Source organism: Peromyscus californicus, unplaced genomic scaffold (assembly GCF_007827085.1).
Source record: "Peromyscus californicus insignis strain IS unplaced genomic scaffold, ASM782708v3 Scaffold_3__1_contigs__length_106647218, whole genome shotgun sequence".
Lineage (NCBI taxonomy): Eukaryota > Metazoa > Chordata > Mammalia > Rodentia > Cricetidae > Peromyscus > Peromyscus californicus.
The window spans coordinates 15,783,550-15,808,706 of NW_026294551.1; the positions used below are offsets into that span (position 1 = coordinate 15,783,550).

Genomic DNA, 25,157 nt, shown 5'->3' on the forward strand with positions numbered 1-25,157 from the left:
TTCACATAAAGCAGGTCAATATCTTGCATATCACCAGTGCTTAATAAGCCAGGTGCAGTGGCACATGTCTTTAATCTCAGCACTTAGGAGGCAAAGGCAGGTGGATCTCTCTGAGTTTGAGGTCAGCCTGGTCTACAGAGTAAGTTTCAGAACAGTCAGAACTACATAGTGAGAGCGTGTCTCAACAGGAAAAAAAACCCAAAAAACAAGTACTTAATATTGTTTTTTTTTTAATTTTATTTATTTACTTTATGTATGAGTGCTTTGTCTGCGTGTATACCTTTATGCCAGAAAAGAATAGCAGATCCCCCTAGAGATGGTTGTGAGCCACCATGTGGGTGCTGGGAATTGAACTCAGGACCTCTGGAAGAGCAGTCGGTGCTCTTAACCACTGAGCCATCTCTCCAGCCCTGTACTTAATATTCTTAGCTATATTTTTTCTGTTGTTACTACTACTGTTATTCTCATTTTACAACAACAAAAAAAATGGATATCAATATATAAATCATTTGCCAAAGTTCAGATAAATAAATAGGGAAGATGGATCTTGTGCCTGAGTCTTTTCATGAACTTTTTCATATTCTCCACTTTTTATGCTAATTCTGATACTCAATTGATTTTTTTTTCTAAATTTCAAAGTATTTTTAGTTAACTTCAATGAAGTCTAACTTATAAGTTGTACCCACTTACAGTAGATAATTGGTTGACTTTTAGCTCAAATTATTTGTTTAAAATTGTATTATATTTATTAAATTTTGTGAGTATATGTGAGCCATAGTGTATATGTGGAGGTCAACAGACAACTTTTGGAGATTGGTTCTCTTTTCCTTCCATATGGATCCTGGGAATCAAATACAAGTCACTGCTTGACACAAGGACCTTTATCCACTCAGCCATCTTGCTAGCCTTTCTTATTTGGCAGACATTTTATATACAAGTTCTGGTGTTTGCATATTTGTTTAAAACGTTAAAAATTCCTAAAATTGTTCTAGGAATAGTGACCCATTCCCATTAATCTCAGTGATTGGGAGGTTGAGGCAGGAGAATCATGAGTTTGTGACCAGCTTGTAGTATATAGTGAGTACCAAGGTAGTGTGAGCTGTATAGTGAGACCCTGTCTCAAAAAACACCAAGTTAGGGGCTGGAGAGATCACTCACCAGTTAAAAGAGCTTGTCCCTCTTACTGAGGACTCTAGTCAGTTCCCAGTACACACATTGGGTGGCTCACAACCACCTGTAACTCTGGTTTCAGGGGATCCAACATTCTCTCTTGCCTCCTTGGGTACTTGCACACACATGTACACACACAGATACAGATGAACTCACATACATGAAAATAAATCTTAAAAAATAAATCCGTTGATGCAGAGATGGGGTAGTGGTTAAGAACATAAGCTGTTCTTAGAGAGAACACGAATTCATTTCTCACCACCCGAGTCAGACAGCTTACAGCACGTAACTTCAGCTCCAGGTGATCTGATGCCCTCTTCCCATCTTCTTGGGCACTGCACACATGTGCACATGCAGACAGACACATTACACATAAATAAAAATAAACCTTAAAATCAATTTGAAAATTAATATGGGGGGAGGTCTGGAGAGATGGCTCAGCAGTAAGAGCACTGGCTTCGCTTCCAGAAGACCTGGGTTCAATTCCAAGCACCCACATGGTAGCTCACAGGATTCAATACACTCACACTAACATATACAGGCGAAACAGCAATAAAATAAAAGTAAATAAACTAAAAAATTAGTATAAGGACTAGTGAGATGGCTTAGGAGGAAAAGGCGCTTGCCAACAAGCCTGACAGTGAGCTTCACCTCAGAACCCTCCTCTCAGCGGAGGGAGAGAACAGCTTCCTTAGTTACCCTCAGACCTGCATACCTGTGTTGTGGCACATGTACTCCCACACATATTCATGTAGCTGTGCACACACAATAAGTAAATGTACAGTTTTTTGTCGCTCTTCCCCACCCCCACCCCCAGACAGGGTTTCTCTGTGTAGCCCTGGCTGTCCTGGAACTCACTTTGTAGACCAGGCTGGCCTCGAACTCATAAAGATCTGCCTGCCTCTGCCTTCCAAGTGCTGGGATTAAAGGTATGCACCACCACAGCCTGGCAAATGTACACATTTTTAATTTGTAAAATTAACTTTATAGATTATTTTAGCTTTTAAAAAATTTTATGTGTAGATGTGTATGTCTGTGCATGTGTTCGTGTGCCTGTTGGAGTTGGACTTACACAGACAGTTGTGAGCCACCTGATGTGGGTGCTGGGAACTGAACTTGGGCCCTCTGGAAGAGCTGCAGTACTCTTAACCACTGAGCCATCTCTCTAGTCCCTTGCTTTGGCTTCTTGATAAGCCTGTTAATTTTTTTTTTTTTTAATGAGGAAGTTTGTGGTGTTCTTCACAGGGAAGTTGAGGATTAAGTGATCAATATTGAGAGAATATACCAATGTGAGAGTTAACTAATCTATTCTTGCTGCTTATTATTGTACTACAGTTATAACCACAGGAGGACTATAACCATATTTTATAGTCATTTGGATGTTTTATTAGATGAAATGCCATAAAGAATTTAGGGATGAATGGTATTCTTTGTTTATAAAATTTAGTTTGGAGGATTGGCCCAGCAGTTAAGAGCACTGGCTTCTCTTCCAGAGGACTCAGGTTCAATTCTCAGCACCCACATGGTGGATTACAGCCATCTGTAACTCCAGTTCCAGTCAATAAGATACCCTCTTCTGGCCTCTAATGGCACCACATGCATGTGGTGCACAGATATACCTACAGACAAAACATATGTCGCATGCATATAAAATAAAAAGATACAATTTTAAAACTGAGTTTCAGTAGGCTTATAAATACCTTTAAGAGCTTTTATATGCTTCCCTAGTAAAATTTAATTTTTTAAAAATTACAGGAATTTAGAAATTTTTAGACTGTTCTAATCCTTCGTCATTTGCTTAATTGCTGTAAAATCTGATAAATTTTATGGTTAATGTGTTAGTTCAGGCATTTACCACAAAACTCTTGGAAAATTATTGTCAATTTAAGTATTTTTAAGGTTTTTAAAAGTTCTCAATTTGACTGATAGAAAAATATGACCTCAGCAAAATATCTCAGAAGCTCAGCATTCTGTAACACTTCTAATGCAAGTTGAAAACGATAGCAGCCTCATTATGAACTGATCTTCTAGATGTTTTATTTCTCAGTGTCTTTATTGCAGTTGGGAAGAAAGGCGGACTGCCTCTGGAAGAATCCAGTATCTGAACCACATAACAAGAACTACCCAGTGGGAACGCCCGACTCGGTAAAGTCACACATGTTTTCTGTGGATTCCTCTCTGCTGTCTGTCACCTTTACTTGATTTCCCCATTGCTTTACACTGGTATAAACCATTAGGTCTCAGAGCAGGTACTATTATTATTTTTAAAAATATTTATATTTAAATTCTATTTTATAATGAAATTATAGTGGAGATATATATATATATATATATATATATATATATATATATATTTTTTTTTTTTTTTTTTTTTTTTTTTTTTTTCCAGAGCTGAGGACCGAACCCAGGGCCTTGCGCTTGCTAGGCAAGCGCTCTACCACTGAGCTAAGTCCCCAACCCCTATGGCTATATTTTAATTATAGTTACTTTTTTTTTTTAGTTTTTGAGATAGGATCTTTCCACATAACCCTGGCTGTCCTGGAACTCACTCTGTAGACTAGGCTGGCCTCAAAGTCAAAGAGATCCACCTGCTTCTGCCTCCTGAGTGGTGGGTTAAAGGCATGTGCTGCCATGCCTAGCTACTATTACATTTTAAAGGAAATAATGGTTAACAAAGACTTTTCACAGGTCCATCTTCTTACTTGTATGTCCATGGCTTTCAGTGGTACTCAGTAAATACTTACTGAAACAAATAAATGACTAGGTTAAACAGTCATTCCATTTCTGGCTATCATTTTATAGTTTGCATTTGAGTATTACTGAATGGCTGTTATGAAATTTTTATTCAAGATCATCAAAGGGGATGCTGTTATATCATGGCTAAGTAAGGTATGTGATCAAGAAAAGCCAAATGGAAGGTGTGTGTCTGGGAATTAGTGAGGAGATGGTGGCCTTGCAGAGGGAGAGCCTGAACTGGATTTTAACAGATGAGAGATTGATAGAGCCCCTGTCTTTGTGGCATTTCCTGTGTAAAGATATCAGGATGCAGACTGGAGAAATGGCTCAGTGGTTAAAGAACACTGGCTGCTCTTCTAGAGGTCCTGAGTTCAATTCCCACCAATTGTGGTGGCTCACAACCATCTGTAATGAGATCTGGTGCCCTCTTCTGGCCTTCAGGCATATATGCAGGCAGAACACTGCATACAAAATAAATAAATCTTTAAAAAAAAGATACAGGGTTGTTCTTGGAAAATGGAAGGGAGTGCTGTTAAAGCATCTGAAAATGGATAAAGTAAATGGTTTACATCCTCTGTATTCCCTTTTACAAATAAAAATGAAGTTGAATTGCTGTCTCTGCTAGTCTTTTATTGGTTCCCCCAGTGATTCCTGAGCAGGCCTGGTACTCAGAGTAAATTACTAAATGGTTTTCATTAGCTGTATCTACTTTTGATTATTAAGGATTGTTTAACTCACTGAAATCAAGCTGAGTTTGTTTTTCTGTTTCCTTTCTTTTGTCTGCTACTGCTGTTTTGAAACAGACTCTTGATCTGTGGCTCATGCTGGTCTAGAACTTGGTGTATGGTCCAACCTACCCTTGAACTCAAGATCCTTCTGCCTCATCTCCCATGGACTGTGATTATATGTTTGTGCCACCACACCTGCTTAGAATATTTTTTATTATGATTGTCATCAAAGCCTTGCCATCTAAATTTTTTTACATAATTTTTTATTTTTTGAGATTATAATAATTACATCATTTTCCATTTTCCTTTCTTCCCTCCAAACTCTCCCATGTACTATTCCCGCACTCTTCTTTCAAATTTATGGTCTTAAAAAATGTTGTTATGTATAGACATATATGTTCCTAAATAGAAACCTACAACCCATTCAGTCCATACAGTGTTAGTTATATCCATGTTTTTAGGGCTGACCGTTTGGTATTGGCTAACTGGTTGGTGTGCTCTTCCCTGGGAGGACTATTTCTCCAGCTCTCCGCGTTCTTTAGTTGCCTGAAGTTCTTGTTTAGGTTAAGGCCTCATTAGCTGTCTTATCTTGCCATTTAAAAATGCTTAGTTCAAAATTATATTTCTTTTTTGGTTTTTCAAGACAGGGTTTCTCTGTGTAACAGCTCTGGCTGCCTTGAAACTCACTCTGTAGATCAGGCTGGCCTCAAGCTCACAGAGGATCCACCTGCCTCTGCCTCCCGAGGGCTGGGACTAAAGGTGTGCACCTCAAGGCAAAGTTGAAGCATAAACTGTGTTATGAGTGACAAAGAGCCGTACCTCGGAAGAGGTGCTGTGTCCAAGGGCTGAAGGTCAGATGACTAGGGCACATTCAAGGAGAAGGGGAACCTGCTTGTTAAGCCATGTGGGAGGAAGAATGGTGGAAATCTGGTCTGGAGGCCAGCTATATCCAAGTCCTGTACTTAGTGACTCAGGAGCACATCTGAAAGCATGTGTGAAGTTTTAAAAAACTTAGTTGAAACAGTACTTGAGTTTCTTTGGTCAGTAGGACTGTAGGCTTGCCCTTCCTAAGGTTCCTAAGATCGATGTTTGCTTTATTCTTCTCATCTCTTGTTTGATTGACTATTATTATTATTATAGTATGTGTGATATCTTTCTAAATTGTTAACCTTTTTACCCCTTGTCACTTTTCAATAGACCAGCGTCGGAATATTCTAGTCCTGGCAGACCTCTTAGCTGCTTTGTGGATGAGAATACGCCAATTACTGGAACAAATGGTGCAACATGTGGACAGTCTTCAGACCCCAGACTAGCAGAGAGAAGAGTCAGGTCCCAGCGACATAGAAATTACATGAGCAGGACACATTTACACACGCCTCCAGATCTACCGGAAGGCTATGGTATGTTAACAGCTAAGGGAACATTTCAACTTGCTTTAAGAAAGTCAGAAAACTAACTTTTCTCTTTTGTTTTTTCAAGACAGGGTTTCTCTATGTAGCCCTGGCTGTCTTGAAACTGGCTCTGTAGACCAGGCTGGCCTTGAACTCAGATCCACCTGCCTCTGCCTCCCAAGTGCTGGGATTAAAGGTTTGCGCCACCACTGCCCCGTCAGAGAATTAATTTAAAATTAATTGTTATTGTTGCTGGGTGTAGTGGCGCACCCCTTTAATCCCAGCACTCGGGAGGCAGAGGCAGGTGCATCTCTGTGAATGCGAAGCCAGCCTGGTCTACAAAGCAAGTTTCAGGTAAGCCAAGGCTACACAAAGAAACTCTGTCTTGAAAAACAAAAACAAACAAACAAAAAAAAAAAAAAAAAACAAAAGTAGGGTCTTATACAGCTGAGGCTGCCCTCGGACTCGGTGTACCCAGACTGCCTTTTGAATTCCTGATACTCCTTGCACCCACCCAACACACACTAGGATTATAGGTGTGTACTACCACACTCTGCTTTAGAATTAACACTTGAAAATCAATAAGGCCTGGGATTTAACTTGATGGTAGAGTACTTGCTAGCATGCTCAAGCCTTGGGAAGGCCCAATGTTCATCTTGAGTGTATGTGTGGAGTGGTCATAGAAGACACATACTACACTGGACATAGAGACAAGAGAGAGAGTTACTAATTAGGATTTAGGGATTCTGTGTGAAAATAAAAGTAAATATAAAGCCTCCCAATTTTAAAAAGTGTGTAATGGTTAGAAGACTGTGGAGCGTTTACCCAACCACCCCCACAGTTCCCCAGAGTTTTCTTGAGTGCGAGCAGCAGGAAATATTAGATAGAAGGATTTATTGCAGAGAATATCATGGAGATAAACAGATAGAAAATAAAGGATAGCCTCAAGAGGGCCTGGAACCTATTCCAATGGGCCCCGACTGTCTCTGCCCCAGGGTTTTTATAGAGACGCCAAGGGGTGGAGCAAAAGACCTCCTCCCCCAGCACAGCCAAGTGCAGACCATCTCAGACACCTGCACTCAGGCCCGTGGTCTAATCATCCTCTATGCGGACCTGCTGGGTAAAGCCACTATGAACCCGAGAACGGGCTCCCACAGAAGACTGTCTAACCAACAGTTTGACTTTAGCTAGTTATTTATGAACCTTAGCTTTTGTGCTCATTTATAATAAAATGTGATAAATACTAATCACACAGTTACTGTAGACAGCTTATGGAATAAAATGAGACTACTTTGTGAGAGGACACTATATAAAGTTATGGCAATATTATTGTGCAGGCTTATCTTAACTTAAACCTTTAGTGTGATTTTTTGGGACAGATGCTAACTTCCTTTCCCACTTAACACTGTAGATGTTAGCTGATGGTGACACCTAGTGACCAAAATTAGGAATTACAGTTTCTAAGTTTATTTTTACTTGTAAAAATTTTTTGAAAACTGTGTGCAAATAAATGATTATTTTATTTTAAAATTAATTTTAGCCTATTATTTTTGAGAACAAAATTCATCACTCATTGCTGTGTCCCACAAGTTGGCTGCCTATGAAGTGAGCGATTCCAGAATGGGAGACAGACTTGGTTTTGCTGTATTACTGATCATATTATTTAACCTCTGAGAACCTATATTTTATCTTCTGTAAAATGAGCAGAATAATAGTAACAATAATGTAGGCTTGTTGCAAGACATAAATGATATATAATCTCCAAGGAAGCATCTGAGCATGCCTAGCATAAAAAGCATGTTAGGAAAACATGTCTGTTGTTGCTAACACTCACATCTTAGCAGTAATTCTCTTGGAGGGTCACTCAGGTTGTTGGGAGTAAAGGTGAATTATATTTTTATAGTGTGTGTGTGTGATTTGGGTTCAGATGTTCTTTAGTAAGAATAAAATGGGCTGGGCAACAGTGGTGCACACCTTTAATCTCAGCGCTTGGGAGGCAGAGCCAGGCAGATCTCTGTGAGTTCGAGGCCAGCCTGGACTACAGAGAGAGTTCCAGGAAAGACTCCAAAGCTACACAGAGAAACCCTGTCTCGAAAAAAACCAAAAAAAAAAATAAAAATAAAACAGAAATACAGTAGCTCCCAAGGCGGAGATCATTGCAGTTGTCGGTTTTTCTTGATGCTTGGGAGTGAAGGTGGCAGACACCGTCGGGGAACTTCTTCCTGCCCTCGCAGCCGTCCTCTGAGTTTGAAGCTTCTTACTAACTTCACTATAGATCTACAGACATTAGCAGTAGTTTTATTACCTTATATATTAAAATTTCTCACTATATTTTGTTAAAAGAAATCAAGTTTCCATGCAAAAGACAACAGCTAAAAAATAATACTTGAAGAAACCCTTTCACGGATTTTCAACCTTGGCCTCTCTACTGCCTGCCAGGCTTTGAGCTCATTCAGCTTTTGACGTTTTCTCTCCCACCATGCACTCTTCTTTCCATTGTGCTTTTTAGTCGGTTCAGGACAATGTGATGTGCTTTGTTTACAGTCAGGGTCTCTGTTTTATACCCTAGATGGCCTGGAGTTTTGACAGGTAGCCCAGGCTAGACTTGGACTTGTCTCATTGCTTCTGCTTCCCGAATGCTGGGATTGCAAGTGTGTGGTACCTTGCTTGCAGCCCAGGAAAAACCTTGATATATCTCTGTTAAGAAAAGAGAAATCTTATATTTTTGGTTGTGAGCCTAGCCTTTAATGGCTGAGCCATCTCATCAGCCGGGCGGTGGTGGCGCACGCCTTTAATCCCAGCACTCGGGAGGCAGAGCCAGGCGGATCTCTGTGAGTTTGAGGCCAACCTGGGCTACCAAGTGAGTTCCAGGAAAAGGCGCAAAGCTACACAGAGAAACCCTGTCTCGAAAAACCAAAAAAAAAAAAAAAGAAAGAAAAAAAAGAAAAGAGAAATCACAAATTTGGGTATAAAATTGCCATAGTAAAAAATCTTTAGCCGAGGCTGGTTAAGAGCACTGGCTGCTCTTCTAGAGGATCCAGGTTCAATTCTCAGCACCCACAGGGCAGCTCACAACTGTCTGTAATTCCAGTTCCAGGGGATCTCAATGCACATAAAATAAATCTTTTTAAAAAAATCATTAGCCTATAAATCTTTTGAAAATTTAAAAAGCTCTGTTGAAACTTCCTTAAGGTGGCTAACCTCTTCCTTTAGGCTGTCTGCTCACTTGGGGTGCTGGCTGTATGCCATCATCACCATTTATACAATTGTTTCCAGACATTAATCAGATGATTTGTTTTGTTTTGAGACAGGGTCTCACTGTGTAGCCCTGGCTGGCTTAGAAATCACTGTGTAGACCAGGCTAGCCTCAAAACTCGCAGAGATCTACTTGCCTCTGTCGCCTGAGTGCTAGGATTTAAGGTGTGTTCCACCATGCCAGTCTGAACGGATAATTTGTAAAGCCTTTTTTCTTTTTTAAGAAAATAAATTGACAGTTGTAAACTGTTTATCCTATCAGACTGTCGTATGTAATGGTGTTTGATTGAATATGAAAAACTGAGTATGTATTCCTTATTTTCTTTATTTTACAGAACAGAGGACGACGCAGCAGGGGCAGGTGTATTTCTTACACACTCAGACTGGCGTCAGCACGTGGCATGATCCACGAGTGCCTAGGTAAGAACATATCTTAAACATTCTTGGTTTTGTTTTGTTTTCTGTTTTTTTCAGACTGGATCTTACTGTGTACCTCTGACTGGCTTGGACTCTATGTAGGCCACACTGCCCCCAAACTCATAAAGATCCACCTTTCTCTACCTCCCAGCTGCTGGGATTTAAAGTGTGAGCTACTATGCTCGGCCCTTAAGTACTCTTCATACCAACCATGAATATCTGTTTCAACCAGGATTTCTTGATTTAAAAAAAAATTAATTTCTTTTTTTTTTTTTTTTGGTTTTTTGAGACAGGGTTTCTCTGTGTAGCTTTGCGCCTTTCCTGGAACTCGCTTTGGAGACCAGGCTGGCCTCGAACTCACAGAGATCCGCCTGGCTCTGCCTCCCGAGTGCTGGGATTAAAGGCGTGCGCCACCACCGCCCGGCAAAAATTAATTTCTTAAAACAGTTTATGGAAAAGCTTTTTTCCTGATAGTGCTTCAGCTTGGAATTTAGTAGAAAGTCTAAATACTGACTCTAGTCTCACCCCCGTTTCCTGCTAGTCTTAGACTCCTTTCCCTTGAGCATGCCTGCTAAAAAATGTGGGGCGAACACATGTCTTTAGGAGTTTGAAATGTAATTTCAGGAAAAGCATGCAAAACATACCCTTAAAAAAGAACAGTAGGTGGGGGGGAGTAGTCGAAGCTACACATTGTACACAGTGTAATCCTAGCACTTGGAAGCCTAACATGGGAGGAAGAGGAGGAAGGGAGGATTGTGCACAAATACTGCCATTTAGCAACTTCCTTTTTCCTTTGAGACATAGTCCTTGGTTTTGCTTAGGCTAGTCATAAACTCCTCTGCTAAAGTGATTCTTACTCAGCCTCCTGAATGCCCATCCTGCCCAGTGATTTATTATAATTTTGAGTACATTTATATTTCAGATAAGGTTTTCAGACACTACTTGTAGAGTTATTTTCTAGTGAACATATACAAAGTACCAAGTAGTCTTAGCTGAAGCTGCAAAAAAGACTTGAATTCTAATTGGAATCCACTCTGTGGTGCACATACACATTTATATAATGAGGGAGTTTTATGTACTAAATACCAGTTCAATCCAAAAAAGAAGGCACATCATTGGGGGGAGGGGGTCAAGAGATCTTTCTTCCTAAAGCTTATATCCAAACCTCCATTATGTAGTTGAATCAAAAACAGATGGACTGACTGATCTAGGGGTGCTTTGATACTGTGTCTTACAAACAAAATGACTATAATGAAAATATTTTACTTAGTTACAGAGTTTAGAATTAGAATCTTTTGAGGGTAACAACTCAGAAAATGTGTTGTCATTAATCATTCTATCAAGTTTGCCATTTCTGTGTCTCTGCAATGGTAGTTTTATCTCATTTCCTTTCTCTTAATAAATTGAATAATTTTTAAATAGTAGTAGAGGAGGCAGTTTTATATTTATTAAGTTTACTGAAAGAAACCTAAGGATCTCAAATTTAGAACTCAGTATTTTTTTAAATTGTGCACTCTCCCACAATAAATTTTTTTTTTTTTTTTTTTTTGGTTTTTCGAGACAGGGTTTCTCTGTGTAGCTTTGCGCCTCTCCTGGAACTCACTTGGTAGCCCAGGCTGGCCTCGAACTCACAGAGATCCGCCTGGCTCTGCCTCCCGAGTGCTGGGATTAAAGGCGTGCGCCACCACCGCCCGGCCACAATAAATTTTAAAATGTAAACAAAAGTCAGGTGTGGTAGTGTTCACCTTTAATCCCAGCACTCTGGAAGCAGAGTCTGCAGATCCAGATCTCTGTGAGTTCAAGGCTAGTCTGGTCTACATAGCAAGTTCCAGGCCAGCCAGGGCCAGATAGTGAGACCCTGTCATGAGAGAGAGAGAGAGAGAGAGAGAGAGAGAGAGAGAGAGAGAGAGAGAGAGAGAGAGAGAGAGAGAGAAAGAAAGCAAAAATGTTTTATGTTGAGAGCCCAATGGAATTAGGTGTGCATATGTAATCCTAGCACTCAGGAAACAGAAGTAGGAAGATCACACACGTTTTAGGCCATCCTAGGATATATAGAGAGATTCTGTCTCAAACTAATAACAAAAGTTTATGTGGAGTATTTCATCTGTATTTGAATAAGACTTTGAATTTATATGCTCTGTATTACTTTTCCTTGTCTCTCTGCCCCAGTTATCTTTAAAAGTTGTATTTTGTCTTTTGTTTTGGAACACCCTTTAGCAAACATCTTTTGTATGGGAGGTTATAGTCCTTTAAAATATCAGGCATTCAAAAGCTTGGAGAAATCTGCTGAGTCTTTTAGCAGCAAAGAAGTATAATGGGCTTCTTTAAAGAGCCTGTCTGTGTAGTGTATCCAGCTTAATCCTGCTGGAAGGTGCCCAGGGCACTCCAATAGCCTGGCTCTTAAAAGTCCCATTTCATAATGGTTTGCTTTTCTCTTTAATTCTTGTTATTCATTCTATTGCATACTGACTGAAGTCTTGAAATACAGACATGTCTTATTTTTTTTTTAACTTTCTAACTTTTCACTTTTTGTCAATTATTCTTCATTTGGGCATAAAAAATCATTTCTGGGTTTTTACTCTATTAATCAGTACTTTAAAGCTCTCCCATGTGTCACTGTAGATTTACACATTCTCAATAAAATTATATAAAATCAAATTCTACAGTACATCAATAGTAGAATGATTTATCCTTTGGTTTTTGTCCTTGTGTCCCACTTCTACAAGTTCGACTGCAGTTGTGGGGTTCCAACCCAGGGCTTGTACATGCAAAACAAGCACTTTTCTGTTTAGCTGTTATGTCCTGCTATTCTTACATCATTTTTATGCCACATAGTTTATAATTGTTTTTAATTTTTATCTTTTTTTTTTAAGATTTATTTATTATTATTGTGTATCCAGCATGTATGACTGCAGGCCAGAAGAGGGCGCCAGATCTCATTACAGATGGTTGTGAGCCACCATGTGGTTGCTGGGAATTGAACTCAGGACCTCTGGAAGAGCAGTCAGTGCTCTTAACCTCTGAGCCATCTCTCCAGCCCCTTAATTTTTATCTTTTATGTATGAATTTTTTTGCATGTTTATCTGTGCACCATATACATACCTTGTGCCCATGGAGGTCAGAAGAGGGCATTGGGTAGTTACAGATGGTTGTGAGCTACTATGTAGGTACTAGGAACCAAAACCAGGTCCAATGAGAGAGCAGCCAGTGCTCTTAACTACTAAGTCATCTCTCCAGCCCTTGTTTAAACAGCTTTTTTTTTTTTTAATGTGCATTGATGTTTTGTCTGTATGTATGTCTGGTAAGGGTATCAGATCCACTGGTACTGGAGTTACAGGTAGTTGTGAGCTGCCATGTGGGTTCTGAGAATTGAACCCAGGTCCTCTGAAAAGCAGAGAGTGCTTTTAACTATTGAGCCATCTCTCCTCTCTCCAGCCCCTTATGTTTTCTTCCCTTTTTTTTCTTTTTGAGACAGGATTTCTTTGTGTAGCCCTGGCTGTCCTGGAACTTGAACTCACAGAGATCTGCCTGTTTCTTGGCTCCTGAGTGCTGAGATTAAAGGTGTGTGCCACCACCACCTAGCTTGTTTAAACACCTTAAACATCACACCCCAATTATTTTCTTTATGGTCTCTTGTACTTAGAGATCTAATTCATGGCCGCTAGCTGTCACAGTGTGCTCACTTCTGAAGTTTTCATTGATCTCAGGCTATGAGGTTGTTACTTGAATTTGGTATTTTTTTTTTATCTTTTGTTTGTTTGCTTTTGAGGTAGGATTTTACTCTTTAGCCCTGGCTTGCCTAGAACACACAGAGATTTACCTGTTTCTGCTGGGATTAAAGGTGTGTGTGTTGGGGGGGTGCAGTTTAAAGATGACACAATCTTGGTGTATAGCCTAGGTTGGGCTTGAATTTGCACTCTTCCTATATCCTTAGCCTCTGAGTGCTGGGATTGCTTTTGTATGCCGCCATGCCTGATGTATTATTTCATCTCTGTTATTTGGGATTCTCTGGTCTTAAGATGGGAATTTGGGAAGTTTTTTTAGAATTGCTTCACCCCTTTGAGCTCTCAGCTTGAGAGGTTCTAGGTCTCCTTTCCCAGCCTTGGTTCAGGCCTGCACCTCCCTGGCTGCTTCTTAGGTCCAGCACCACAAAGCTCTTTGAGGCTTGGTGCTTTGCTTTGCCTTTTCTGAGGGTGTTTTTCAAGCTTTAGTTATTGTGTAGCAGAGGAGTCTCTGGGATCACTTTAAGCAGAGGTCAGAATCATTGTTTGAAGAAATCTGTGAGAGCTGGAAATGGCCTCAGTAGCTACTGGACATCTTCACGTGCAGCCACCAAGAATTGGAGCCCTCTCGGATACTCTCTCTATGGGAGGCGTTGACCTAGCAGGGCAGAGGATGAAAATCTGCAGTGCTGTTAATGCTTTCTGAACAGCCAAAAGGGATCTAGGAACGTCCATGCCTTTGGGCACACCCCCACCAGCCACCTCAGGGTGTTCAGCTGTACTGTTCTTTACAGTCCTGGACAGCCTTACCGTGTGTGATACAGTACCAGTGGTCAGGGTGTTCAGCTGTACTGTTCTTTACAGTTTTGAACATTCTTATGGTGTGTGATACAGTACCAGTGGTCCTCATCTGTTAAAAGTACTTGAGCTTTTCTTTATTGCAGTCCTAAATCTTGAAGCATTTTTCTTAAGTGTCTTTACCAGGTTTTTTTTTTCATGAATTTTTTAGACTTCAAAATTCAAAACAGTGTAGTTATCTTATTAAAAGAAAATACACTGTGATTATTTCCAGCGTCAGGATTTCAGTAATGTTTCCAGTTTTGCTTTGTTGGAGAGCATACAATCACTCATGGCATGCATCTTTGTTTGCACCAACTTTATGATATAGTAAAGAAAGAAAATACTGAAGAGAAATTTTTTAGATCATTGACGCTTGTAAAACAATACTTTCTGTCAAACAAATATTGAAGAATAGTTTATGTTGGCAAGTAATGTGATTGCTCTGTTTGAATTTAAAATGTGTATTACATTAAAGCCTAGGAACTTACTAAAATGTAGACTATGTGATAAGTTCTGAGCCATGTAGGGATTGGGTGTTGAATGTGCAAGTTTGGGAACCCATTGGGAATTAAAGATTCCAGCTGAACAGCTCAAGTTTCTGAAACAATACATTTTCTCAGACTTCATGGAATTGCTGTGTGTCACATACACTTGCTTGGCTCAGCAGGCTCAGCAGGCCCAGCAGTGAGGTATTTCTATTGTGTATTTGTTTTGCAGGGATCTTAGCAACATCAATTGTGAAGAGCTCGGTCCTTTGCCTCCTGGATGGGAGATCCGCAATACCGCTACAGGAAGAGTTTATTTCGTTGACCATAACAACAGGACAACACAGTTTACAGACCCCCGGCTCTCTGCTAACTTGCACTTGGTTTTAAAGTAAGTTTTGAAGCGGTACATGGAAAAATATTAGCCTAAAATAGAGGACATGTATGTGCTTTTTATAATGTGAAAGAATATTTGCTCTTTTAAATTCATAATGTTGATTTATTTTTATGATGCATTCTCAAGGAGTAGCCCAGGCTGACCTTGAATTGTTGTAGCCTGGCAGATCTTCATGCTACTCCTTGTTAGAGACATGAACCACCATGCCTTTTACTGATCAGAGTATATGGAAGAGTAAGAGATTTTACTCTGAAATGCACATATCTTATTTTCACTCTGCTTAAACAGGAACCATTACTAAAATGTCAGGAAGAGGTATTCCTAAGAGGTGCTCAAGCAAGAAGGCTGTTTATAGAGGCCATAGCTTGACCAAAAGTTGAGGCTAATTTTGAATTTTGACTTGCCATCCTATTACATACAACTGATAATAGTGACTGACAGACATATCAGTAGCACTTACTGTGTTTAAAAGTGTTGTTCTTTGTTCCTTGCATGTGTTAACAGTTTCATCCTGGTAGATAAACCATTTCTACAGATGAGGGAACAAGCAAAGGTTGACTTTCTTTTTCTTTTTGTTTTTTTTTTTTTTTTTTTGAGACAGGGTTTCTCTGTGTAGCTTTAGAGCCTGTCCTGGATCTCACTTTGTAGACCAGGCTGGACTTGAACTCACAGAGATTCACCTGGCTCTGCCTCCCGAGTGCTGGAAGTAAAGGTGTGCACCACCGCCGCCCGGCGAGGTTGACTTTCTGTAAGTTTCCCAGTGTGCAGTACTTAGACTGGATTCAGACCTCAGTCCTTGGTCTTTGTTCATGTCTGTCCTGCACATCGTTTGTACCATCTTTGCATCCTTTGCTTGTCTCTCTAGTTGCCTGTTTCCTAACCTCATTACTTGCCGGCATTGCCTTCTGAGGAAGGAAAGGCGAAAAGGGAGCTTCATCATGAGGAAAGGAGCAGCGTGTCTTTGTCACCAATTCTGGCAAGACACTTGGTTAGTAGTATAGCAACAGACCATGACTTGTTTGCCTTAGAGTCCAGAGAACAAGGTTCTTTGTGTCCACAGAGGAGCTCACTTTAGTGTCTCTAAGTAAGTGCTTCCCGCCCTGCTTGCTTCATCACTAGTGTGTGTGATACATACTTAGGATGTTAGATCCTAAAACAAAAGAAAACTAATAGAGGGAAGAGGGACTTTGGAAAACATCCCTGCTTCATTAATCTGGAGGTAGATGCAACAGGGAAAATGTGAATGAGAGCTGACTATCACTTGTTTAGAAAAGTACAAGAAAACATCTAACTCTTGTGTTTTTGTTGTCTTCTTTGAATATTTATAATTACCCTGTTGGACTCATTATGTCAATAGACCTTTTTATTGTACTAGGTGCTAAAACCTTAGTTACAAACGAAATTCACAAGTATTTGTAAGCATTTGTAGAAATGCAGGAAATTCATGGGCTGTTTCTGTACGTTAAGATCCATAGCCTCGGTAGCAGAGTAGTACAGTATGTAGTCTATCCTTCGAATAACACTGCTCTAGGACACTTACATAAAGGTAGAATCAAAGCACCATAAAATGTTTTTAGGGCCCATGAGGTAGATCAGTGGGTCTTAAAGGTGCTTGCTGCCAACCCAACCTGACAACCTGAGTTCGAATTCTGGGCCTCACATGGTAGAAGGAGAGAACCTACTCCTGCAGGTGGCCTCTGACCTCCCCGGACATGGTGGCATGGCTGTGCATTATATAAAATCAATGTAATAGAATACTTTATTTTCAACTTTAATATGTAAGGGCAACTTTTCCTGAGTAATAAAATCACTGTAGTCTTTAGTAACACTGTAAATTCTGGCAAGTCCTTGGTATTACTGACTTTGTTTACTCTCCCTGGCCTTGCCTTTCTTATGGAAAACCCCAGTGAAGGAAGGCATGGGCCTAAAATGTCATTTTGTCTTCTGAACACCCTGATAACTTAACCATGTGATTCTATGTGGTGTGATATGCATCTTGTTTCTCAGGGAACTATATTAAAAACAAAACTCGGGAGGCAGAGGCCGGCGGATCTCTGTGAGTTCGAGGCCAGCCTGGGCTACCAAGTGAGTTCCAGGAAAGGCGCAAAGCTACACAGAGAAACCCTGTCTCTAAAAATTGCACCAGGCACTTGGGAAGCAGAGGCAGGCGGATCTCTGTTCAAGGCCAGCCTGGTCTACAGAGTGAGATCCAGGACAGGTACCAAAATTACAGAGAAACCCTGTCTCAAAAACCAAAAAATCAAAATTGCAAATGTGATGATATTTTTTGTTTGGGGTTTTGTTTTTGTTGTTGTTGTTTTTCCAGATAGGGTTTTTACAGTGTAGCCCTGACTACCTGGAACTTACTGTGTAGACCAAGCTGGTCTTGAACTCCTAGAGGTTCACCTGTCTCTGCTTCCTGAATGCTAAGTTCAAAAGCATATGTCACCACAACAGGCCTATGATTGTATTTTTTGTGATATTTGTTTGGAGATGAAGTTTAGCTTTGTTGCTCAGGCCTCCTGGAACTGGTTTTATAATCGAGTTAGCTTTGAGCTTTTTATTGTCCTGCCACAGCTTCCCGAGTGCTGGGAGTCTTTAATTTTCATTTTCCTAGCTATTCATGTGGTAAGCGTATTCTTTATGTATGTGTTATTTTGAGATAGGACATCCCTGAGTTGCCCAGGCAGTTCCTGAACTCACTCTGTGGCCTTAGCAGTCCTTGAACTTGAGATCCTGTGCCTTAGCCTCCTGAGTAGCTAGCCTACAGCTCGAGGCCTGACTGAATACATTGTTACCTTATTTGGTAGCTCTGGCATGGTGTGTTTGTTTCAAGACAGGGTCTCCTGTACCCCGGGATAGCCTTGAACTACTATGTGGTAGAGAATGACCTGGCCTCTGACACAGGCACCGTACTTGGCTTATAATGTTTTTCTAACTTTGTATCATTTTTAAGCTGATACAGTGAGAAAGAGATGGTGTGTGCCCGTATGGCAAAAAAATATTCTTGGAGTAAAGGTTTTGGTTATCAACCAAATAATAAAGTAATGAAGTTAGTTTAACTATTAGTCTGAATTTTAGGAACCTGTTACTTATGGATTATATATAACACTAACAAACATTTGTAGATTACTTCGATTTTAAGTTGTTTTTTTTTCCTGTTTCAACTTTTTAGGAAGTGAGGAAAAAAAATTCAGATTACTATACGAATCATGGAAAGGCTAATTATTCATGCCAGAAAAAAATAGAGTGGGCAAGTTACATTTTAGAGTGGAGTCTTGAACTTAAACTCATAAGAGGAAGCAACGGGAGAAGTTACCTGTGGAAGTCTGCAGTAGGCTTGTTGTGTGTAAAGTGCACGTGAGGGCAGTCTGTCGTTGTGTGGGTACCTGCATTTGCTCATTCTCTCCTTCAGAATCCCTCCTGAGATGGGTTAATTAACTATGGTTCCTCCCTTTTGATGTTATGAAGTTAAATAGTTCCTATGTATGAGGCTTCGGCATGTAATCTGTAAATGTCAGGATATGACATTATTAAACAATTGCAAAATATTGTCATCAGGGCTCAGTAAATCACCTGGCCAAGGACACATATCCTTTGTAGAAACCCCATTTGGAAAAAAATTCTTGCTTGAAAAACATACTTTATACAATTAAAACCAACAACAAAAAGTAACTGTGTCATTCGTAGTGGTTAAAATAACTAACATTGTCTCTGTTTGTTGTGTCCTGGGCACTGGGTAACATTTCTCCTGCCGTCCACATGCAGTCCTGTCTTCTTCAGTGAGACAGTGTCACAGCTTGCCCAGAGTACATAAAAAGTGCTGGAGCTGATATTTGAACTCAGCCTGACTGTGGAGAGTCTTTCCCCCTTCCTCTTCCTGTTTTCTTCCTTTAACACTGTTCCTGTTGCTTTGAATGGTATCATAGAAGTTCTGCCTTAAAATTGAAGGAAACTTTTAAAAACAAGTATGAACAAAGACTGTATCTTGAATCTTTTCTGTTTGTCAGGCTTACTTATTTCAAGAAAATAATTGGGCTGCGTGATAAGGTCTCTGGACGTGTCAGAGGCCTTACAGACAGCAGATTGGCATCCACTGTTTTCTGACCAGTGCTGACATCATCCCTTATATAACTGCCCCTTACAGGCTGCTTCCCCCCTGTTTTTTATTCTGTACTTAGACTGAGACAGTTGTAAGAGGAAGGGTCTCCATCAAGCTGTCAGTGCAGACTCCTGTTTCGTTGTCCAGGAAACAGGCTCTAGATGACAGGCAGTGCTTGGCACCCACCTGAACTGTAAATTGGATGATGGGATGATGTGGAGGAATGGTGTCTGAACAAGTGCTCTTAGCATCTGTATAAGGCTTTATGAATAGAACCTCAGTAACTAGTTTCACCTGGCTGATGGGATGCCCAATAAGGCTTAGAAAATGATGCATTTCTTTTATAGTCTGATTCTGATTTAAAAGTAGAGTTGCAATCTTTTACGTTCTAAAGTATTTTGGTAACATTTCTGTTTATTTCCAGTCGCCAGAACCAATTGAAAGACCAGCAGCAGCAGCAGCAGCAAGTGGTGTCATTATGTCCTGAGGACACCGAGTGTCTGACAGTGCCAAGGTACAAACGAGACTTGGTTCAGAAACTAAAGATCTTGCGGCAAGAGCTTTCCCAACAGCAGCCTCAGGCCGGCCACTGCCGCATTGAGGTTTCTAGGGAAGAGATTTTTGAGGTAAATATATAAGCCTTAATTTCAATTAGAAGAAAATTAAATTCAGTGTTTTACTTTCTTCTCGTTGTTTTGAAACAGTCTCACTGTGTAGCTCTAGCTAGCCTGGAACTCTCTCTGTTGACCAGGATGTTCTCAAACACTGTCCTGCCTCTGCCTCCCAAGTACTGAGAGGAAAGTTGTACACCATCATGCCTGGACTTTGTCTCCTTCTTTCTAAGGAGACATTTTTGGAGACTCGTATCTGATCGAAGTGAAAGTATTCTTTTTTTTTTTTTTTTTTCTTTTTTCATTTTTCTAAGACAGAATTTCTCTATGTAGCCCTGACTGTCCTGGAACTCGTTTTGTAGACCAGGCTGGCCTAGAACTCACAGATATCTGCCTCCTGATGAGCTTTTGTCTCAGCAGTTTTAGCCTTGGTTATAATTGTCATTTGTATTTCAAAATGATAAAAAGAACTTCTTCCCACCTGGAGAACACTAAATGGTAGGGATGCTTGTGCACTAAAAGGGTCCAGAGGCCCCAGGTTCCCAGTCCCACCCCCTTTTTTTCTTTCTTTTTTTTTTTTGTTTTTTTTTTTGTTTTTTTTTTTTTTTGAGACAAGGTTTCTCTGTGTAGCTTTGTGCCTTTCCTAGAACTCACTCTGTAGTCTGGGCTGGCCTCGAACTCACAGAGATCCACCTGCCTCTGCCTCCCAAGTGCTGGGATTAAAGGCGTGCCCCGCCGCCGCCCAGCTAGGTTCCCAGTCTTGAGAGGCAGGTCTTCCTCAGAGGCTCTGCATGTGGACTCTGGGGCTGGGATCACAGTCATTGGCCAAGGTTGGAGTCTTAGAATCATCAAGGAAGGCAAGACTTGAGACGAGATAGATCCTGGCACAATGCTGGGATATGTGGTCAAGAACATAAAGATTGGGGGCTGGAGAAACAGCAGTTAAGAGCACTTGTTCTTCCAGAGGACCCAAGTTCAATTCCCAGCACCCATGTCAGATGGCTCACAACTACCAGTAACTCAAGATTCAGGGAGTGCAGTGGCCTCAACCATGAATAAAATTAAAAATATAGATATGTCATACCTATACATGCACATGAATACAAATGAAAAAAATCAAGTCCCTCGCCGGAGCGTCTCTCTCTGTTCTCCCTATCCATCAGCGTCCAAAATTAACTTCTTTCTGGGGTATCCTTCATGGTTGTGGAGATTAAGACAGTTTTAGAAGCAGACTTGCACTGGGTAGTGGAACAGGTTCAAGGCATTTGTGGCAAGTGGAGTCTACAATGGTGGTGACATTGGTGTTAAAGATAAGTAAACCAGCCGGGCGGTGGTGGCGCACGCCTTTAATCCCAGCACTCGGGAGGCAGAGCCAGGCGGATCTTGTGAGTTCGAGGCCAGCCTGGGCTACCAAGTGAGTTCCAGGAAAAGGCGCAAAGCTACACAGAGAAACCCTGTCTCGAAAAACAAAAACAAAAAAAAAAAAAAAAAAAAAAAAAAAAAAGATAAGTAAACCAGTAAGATAGCCACCACCATTTAAGCTATCATTTTAGAAATCTCCATTGTCTTGGTACACAGAGGCTACCAAGGGAGCGTGATAATCAAATCCCATACTGTCCCAAGCAGGCTGCTGAGGGCCAGTATTGGCAGTGGCCACCCTGGGTAGCTTTACCAGGGCCACCTTTGATGCCATCTCCAAGACCTATAGCTACCCCAGACCTCTAGAAAGAGACATGTTCACCAAGTCTTCCTATCAGGATTGCACTGATCATTTTATAAAACTCAGAGTAGGCTCTCTGTACAGGCTGTTAGCTACTACAAAGGAATTTTATACAAGAAAAAATGAATTAAGGCCATTGAAAAAAAAGGATAAAGGTATGTGTCTCCATACTTAGCTACATAACCCCAGTACTCGGGAGTTAGAGGCAGGTGGATCTCTGCAAGATCAAGGCCAGCCTAGTCTATATAGCAAATTCCAGCCCATCTTAGAGGCCAGCATTGTCTACATAGGGAGTTCAAAGCTATCCTAAGCTTTGTGAGAGTCTGTCTTGACCCTGTCCCCCAGATAATATAAAGCTGTCTGTGTCCTTAATATACTAATTATTTGACTTACGTTCTTTTAGAACTGTGCTGTTAGCTTTACATCTAGTTTCTACTGATGCCTCTGACTTAAACTTAGATCAACCAAATTTTTAAATCAAATTTCATCTGAGTTAAATTAATTTTGTGAATTGGAGGAAAAGAAGAATTCAAAATCGGAGGTTAAAACACCTGATGATAGTATGTTAAAATTGTTTTTCAGGAATCGTATCGACAAGTCATGAAAATGAGACCAAAAGATCTCTGGAAGCGATTAATGATAAAATTTCGTGGAGAAGAAGGCCTTGACTATGGAGGGGTTGCCAGGTAAAGACTTGGGTAATAAACTACATATGGATTTTTTTAAGTTAATTGTGTATTTTACCTGTGTTTGAATGTGTACTAAGTGCATGCAGTGCCCAATGAGGACAGAAAAGGTTATTGAATTCCCTGGAACTGCAGTTACAACCATTTCAAGCTACTGTATGGGTACTGGTAACACAACCCAGATCCTCTGCAAGAGCAGACAGTGCTCTTAACTGCTGAGCCATCTGTCCAGCCCCCATATAGATCTTTATACTAAACAAAATTAAGATATGCCTGTTGTAACTTTGTCATGAATATTTAAGTATAAAACTCAACAGTGTTTGCAATACAGATGAAATCCTAGTAGATTTATCCACAGTGAGATTATGGGAGCAGAAGAGTAGTTCATACTCTCAGGATCATGGAAGCCCTGCAGGACTGTAGGACTGGCAGCCTGTGTTTTTACATCTCTCTTCAGCACATCTTATTTCCTCTGCCTCACACTGTCAGTTCTAAACTGAATGCTGTTTTCCTTGGCATGGTCTTTTGTTAGTTTTACTTTGCTAAACAAGGACGTATTATATTTGCTTACTCATACACATGTATATCTTACAGTGGTTCTTAGACTATTTTAATAGAGAAGGCATTATATGCTGTTTCTGCTATATTCATAATCATACATTGAGTCCAACTTACTGGTTGTCCATACATTGAGTCAGCTTATTTCTGGTAGTATGTATGCCGTCAGAATTTTTGCAGGTGTGACATTTACCTTACGTAAGTGTAGGAGAGCCCCAGCTCTGAACTGAACTAGTGTATGGACTGCTGAGTAGTCTTGGTTCTCCTGTTATAAATCCAGCCTAAGCAAATTGTGTTTTCACCAAGTCCTGTAATTGTTAGTGCCTGTTGTGTTTATCACCCTTTTATCTAAAAATGTATACCACCTTTAGTTTATAGTTTTGTCGTAACTGTTCTATTTAGTTTATAGATTTTTAACATTTTTGTCTGTTTAGAGTCTTCTTCTTTTTTTTTTTTTCGAGACAGGGTTCCTCTGTATAGTTTTGGTGCCTGTCCTGGATCTCAATCTGTAGACCCGGCTGGCCTTGAATTCATAGAGATCCACCTGGCTCTGCCTTCCGACTGCTGGGATTAAAGGCGTGCGCCACCGCTTCCACACCGATCCCCCACCCCCGGCTGTGTTATATATATTTATATAAATGCATAACTATATAAGTTCAACATGCTGAGACTGTTTATTGTGGTTTGAGTGTATATGATTTCAGGCCTGACCACTTGGTGTTGGATAACCAGTTAGGGGGCTTATTCCTAGGAAAGACTCATTCTCCCTCTCTTAGCAGTCATTAGTTACCTTTCGTACTTTGTCTAGGGTTGGGAATCCCATGAGATTTTCCCCTTCCATATTAGTATGTCCGTTGATAACTGTTGTTCAGGTGGTGTTTAGGCAGCCATATTGTTGCAGTATCATAGGTGTAACGTCCCTGTCTTTTCTAGGAGTCACATTTCCCAGCAGACTTCCTGGCCCCTCTGTCTCTTACAGTCTTCCTGTCACCTATTCTGAAATCTTCCCTGAGCCTTAGGTGTAGGAGTCATTTTGTAGATGAGTCCATTGGCACTGTGTCCTCACGATCCATTTATCCCTGCATTATGACCAGTTGTAGTCTGCTGTAATTTCTCCATTTGCTGTAAAGAGAAGCTTCTTTGATGAAGGATGAGTTACACATATCTGTGGGTAAAAAGAGAAGTTTTAGAATGAAGTTAGGAATTCTATATACTGTTCTAGCAAAGTGATAGTAGGTTCTTTCTAAGATCCCTGACTTCACTGGCCTCCGAAAGCTGGCTAGGTTTCTAGTACCAGGCATGATTTTCCTCCTGTTGAGTGGACCTAATGTCCAATTAGGCAGCTGTTAGTTATCACTAAGACATGATGGTCATTGTTATAGTTCATGGGTGTCACGGCTAGATAGGACTGTTGATTTTTTCCCTTCCTTGACAGCTTAATAGTAAAAGCGGGAGGGGATATATCGCAGTGGTAGAGTACTTGCCTAGCATGTACAAAGTCCCATATTCCATCTTCAGTACAACAAAATGGAAGAGAAGTGGTATGGGGCATGTCCACAGAATGGCCTTTGTGTCTACCTATACCTAAAGCTTTGGGATCTCTGGGTTTACTTCATGGTTTGCTTTAGGCTTATACAGTAAAAGATGGTGAAATAGGCGTTGGCATTTCTTTACTAAAACAGTGCCACAAACACTCCACTGTCCAAAAAGTAAGAATAAATTCATGCTGTATTATGTTTTTGGTTTTTTTTTGTCGTTTTTTTCTTTTTTTTCCCCCCGGAGCTGAGGACCGAACCCAGGGCCTTGCACTTGCTAGGCAAGTGCTCTACCACTGCGCTAAATCCCCAACCCCATTTTTGTCATTTGTTGTTGTTGTTGTTTTTGCGACAGGGTCTCTCTATGTAGCCCTGACTGTCCTAGAATTCACTGGGTAGACCAGGCTGGTCTTGAATTCATAGGAACCTGCCTGCCTGTTGTATTATGTGTCCTTTTGAACCTAGTATAAATCTGCCCTGATAGAAATAGACAACTAGATGAAGTAGATGTTTTGAATAAAAACACATTCTTCCCTTTATATTTATCATGGGTTATAAATTTCTTTTACCTTTTAAAGTGATATACTATAGGGCTACAGAATCTCATGAGCAGCTGAGCTGCTATACTGACTGATGCTGAAGTATAATAAAATTGCTGCAAATTATGAACAATAACTGTATAATAATAAGTTTATTTGGTCTTTAAGCATTCATTTTCTGTTGTGATTTTATAGAACCACAGTTAGTACTGTATTTTAACTTAAAAGAATTGTGGAAGCTGGACATAATGGAGCATGCCTTTAA

The 25,157-nt window shown here is 40.4% G+C and overlaps 1 protein-coding gene across 2 annotated transcripts in view; it reads left to right on the top strand.

Moving 5' to 3' along the window:
- The window catches only part of Smurf2 (SMAD specific E3 ubiquitin protein ligase 2), a 57,146-nt gene that overhangs the window by 14,625 nt on the left and 17,364 nt on the right, over positions 1-25,157 (top strand). For both annotated transcript variants that reach the window (XM_052756846.1, XM_052756847.1), the window contains 6 exons: positions 3,232-3,315; positions 5,832-6,034; positions 9,616-9,700; positions 14,977-15,135; positions 19,668-19,869; positions 22,157-22,260. In XM_052756846.1, coding sequence (XP_052612806.1) covers positions 3,232-3,315; positions 5,832-6,034; positions 9,616-9,700; positions 14,977-15,135; positions 19,668-19,869; positions 22,157-22,260 — 837 coding nt within the window. The remainder of the gene's footprint in view (positions 1-3,231; positions 3,316-5,831; positions 6,035-9,615; positions 9,701-14,976; positions 15,136-19,667; positions 19,870-22,156; positions 22,261-25,157) is intronic.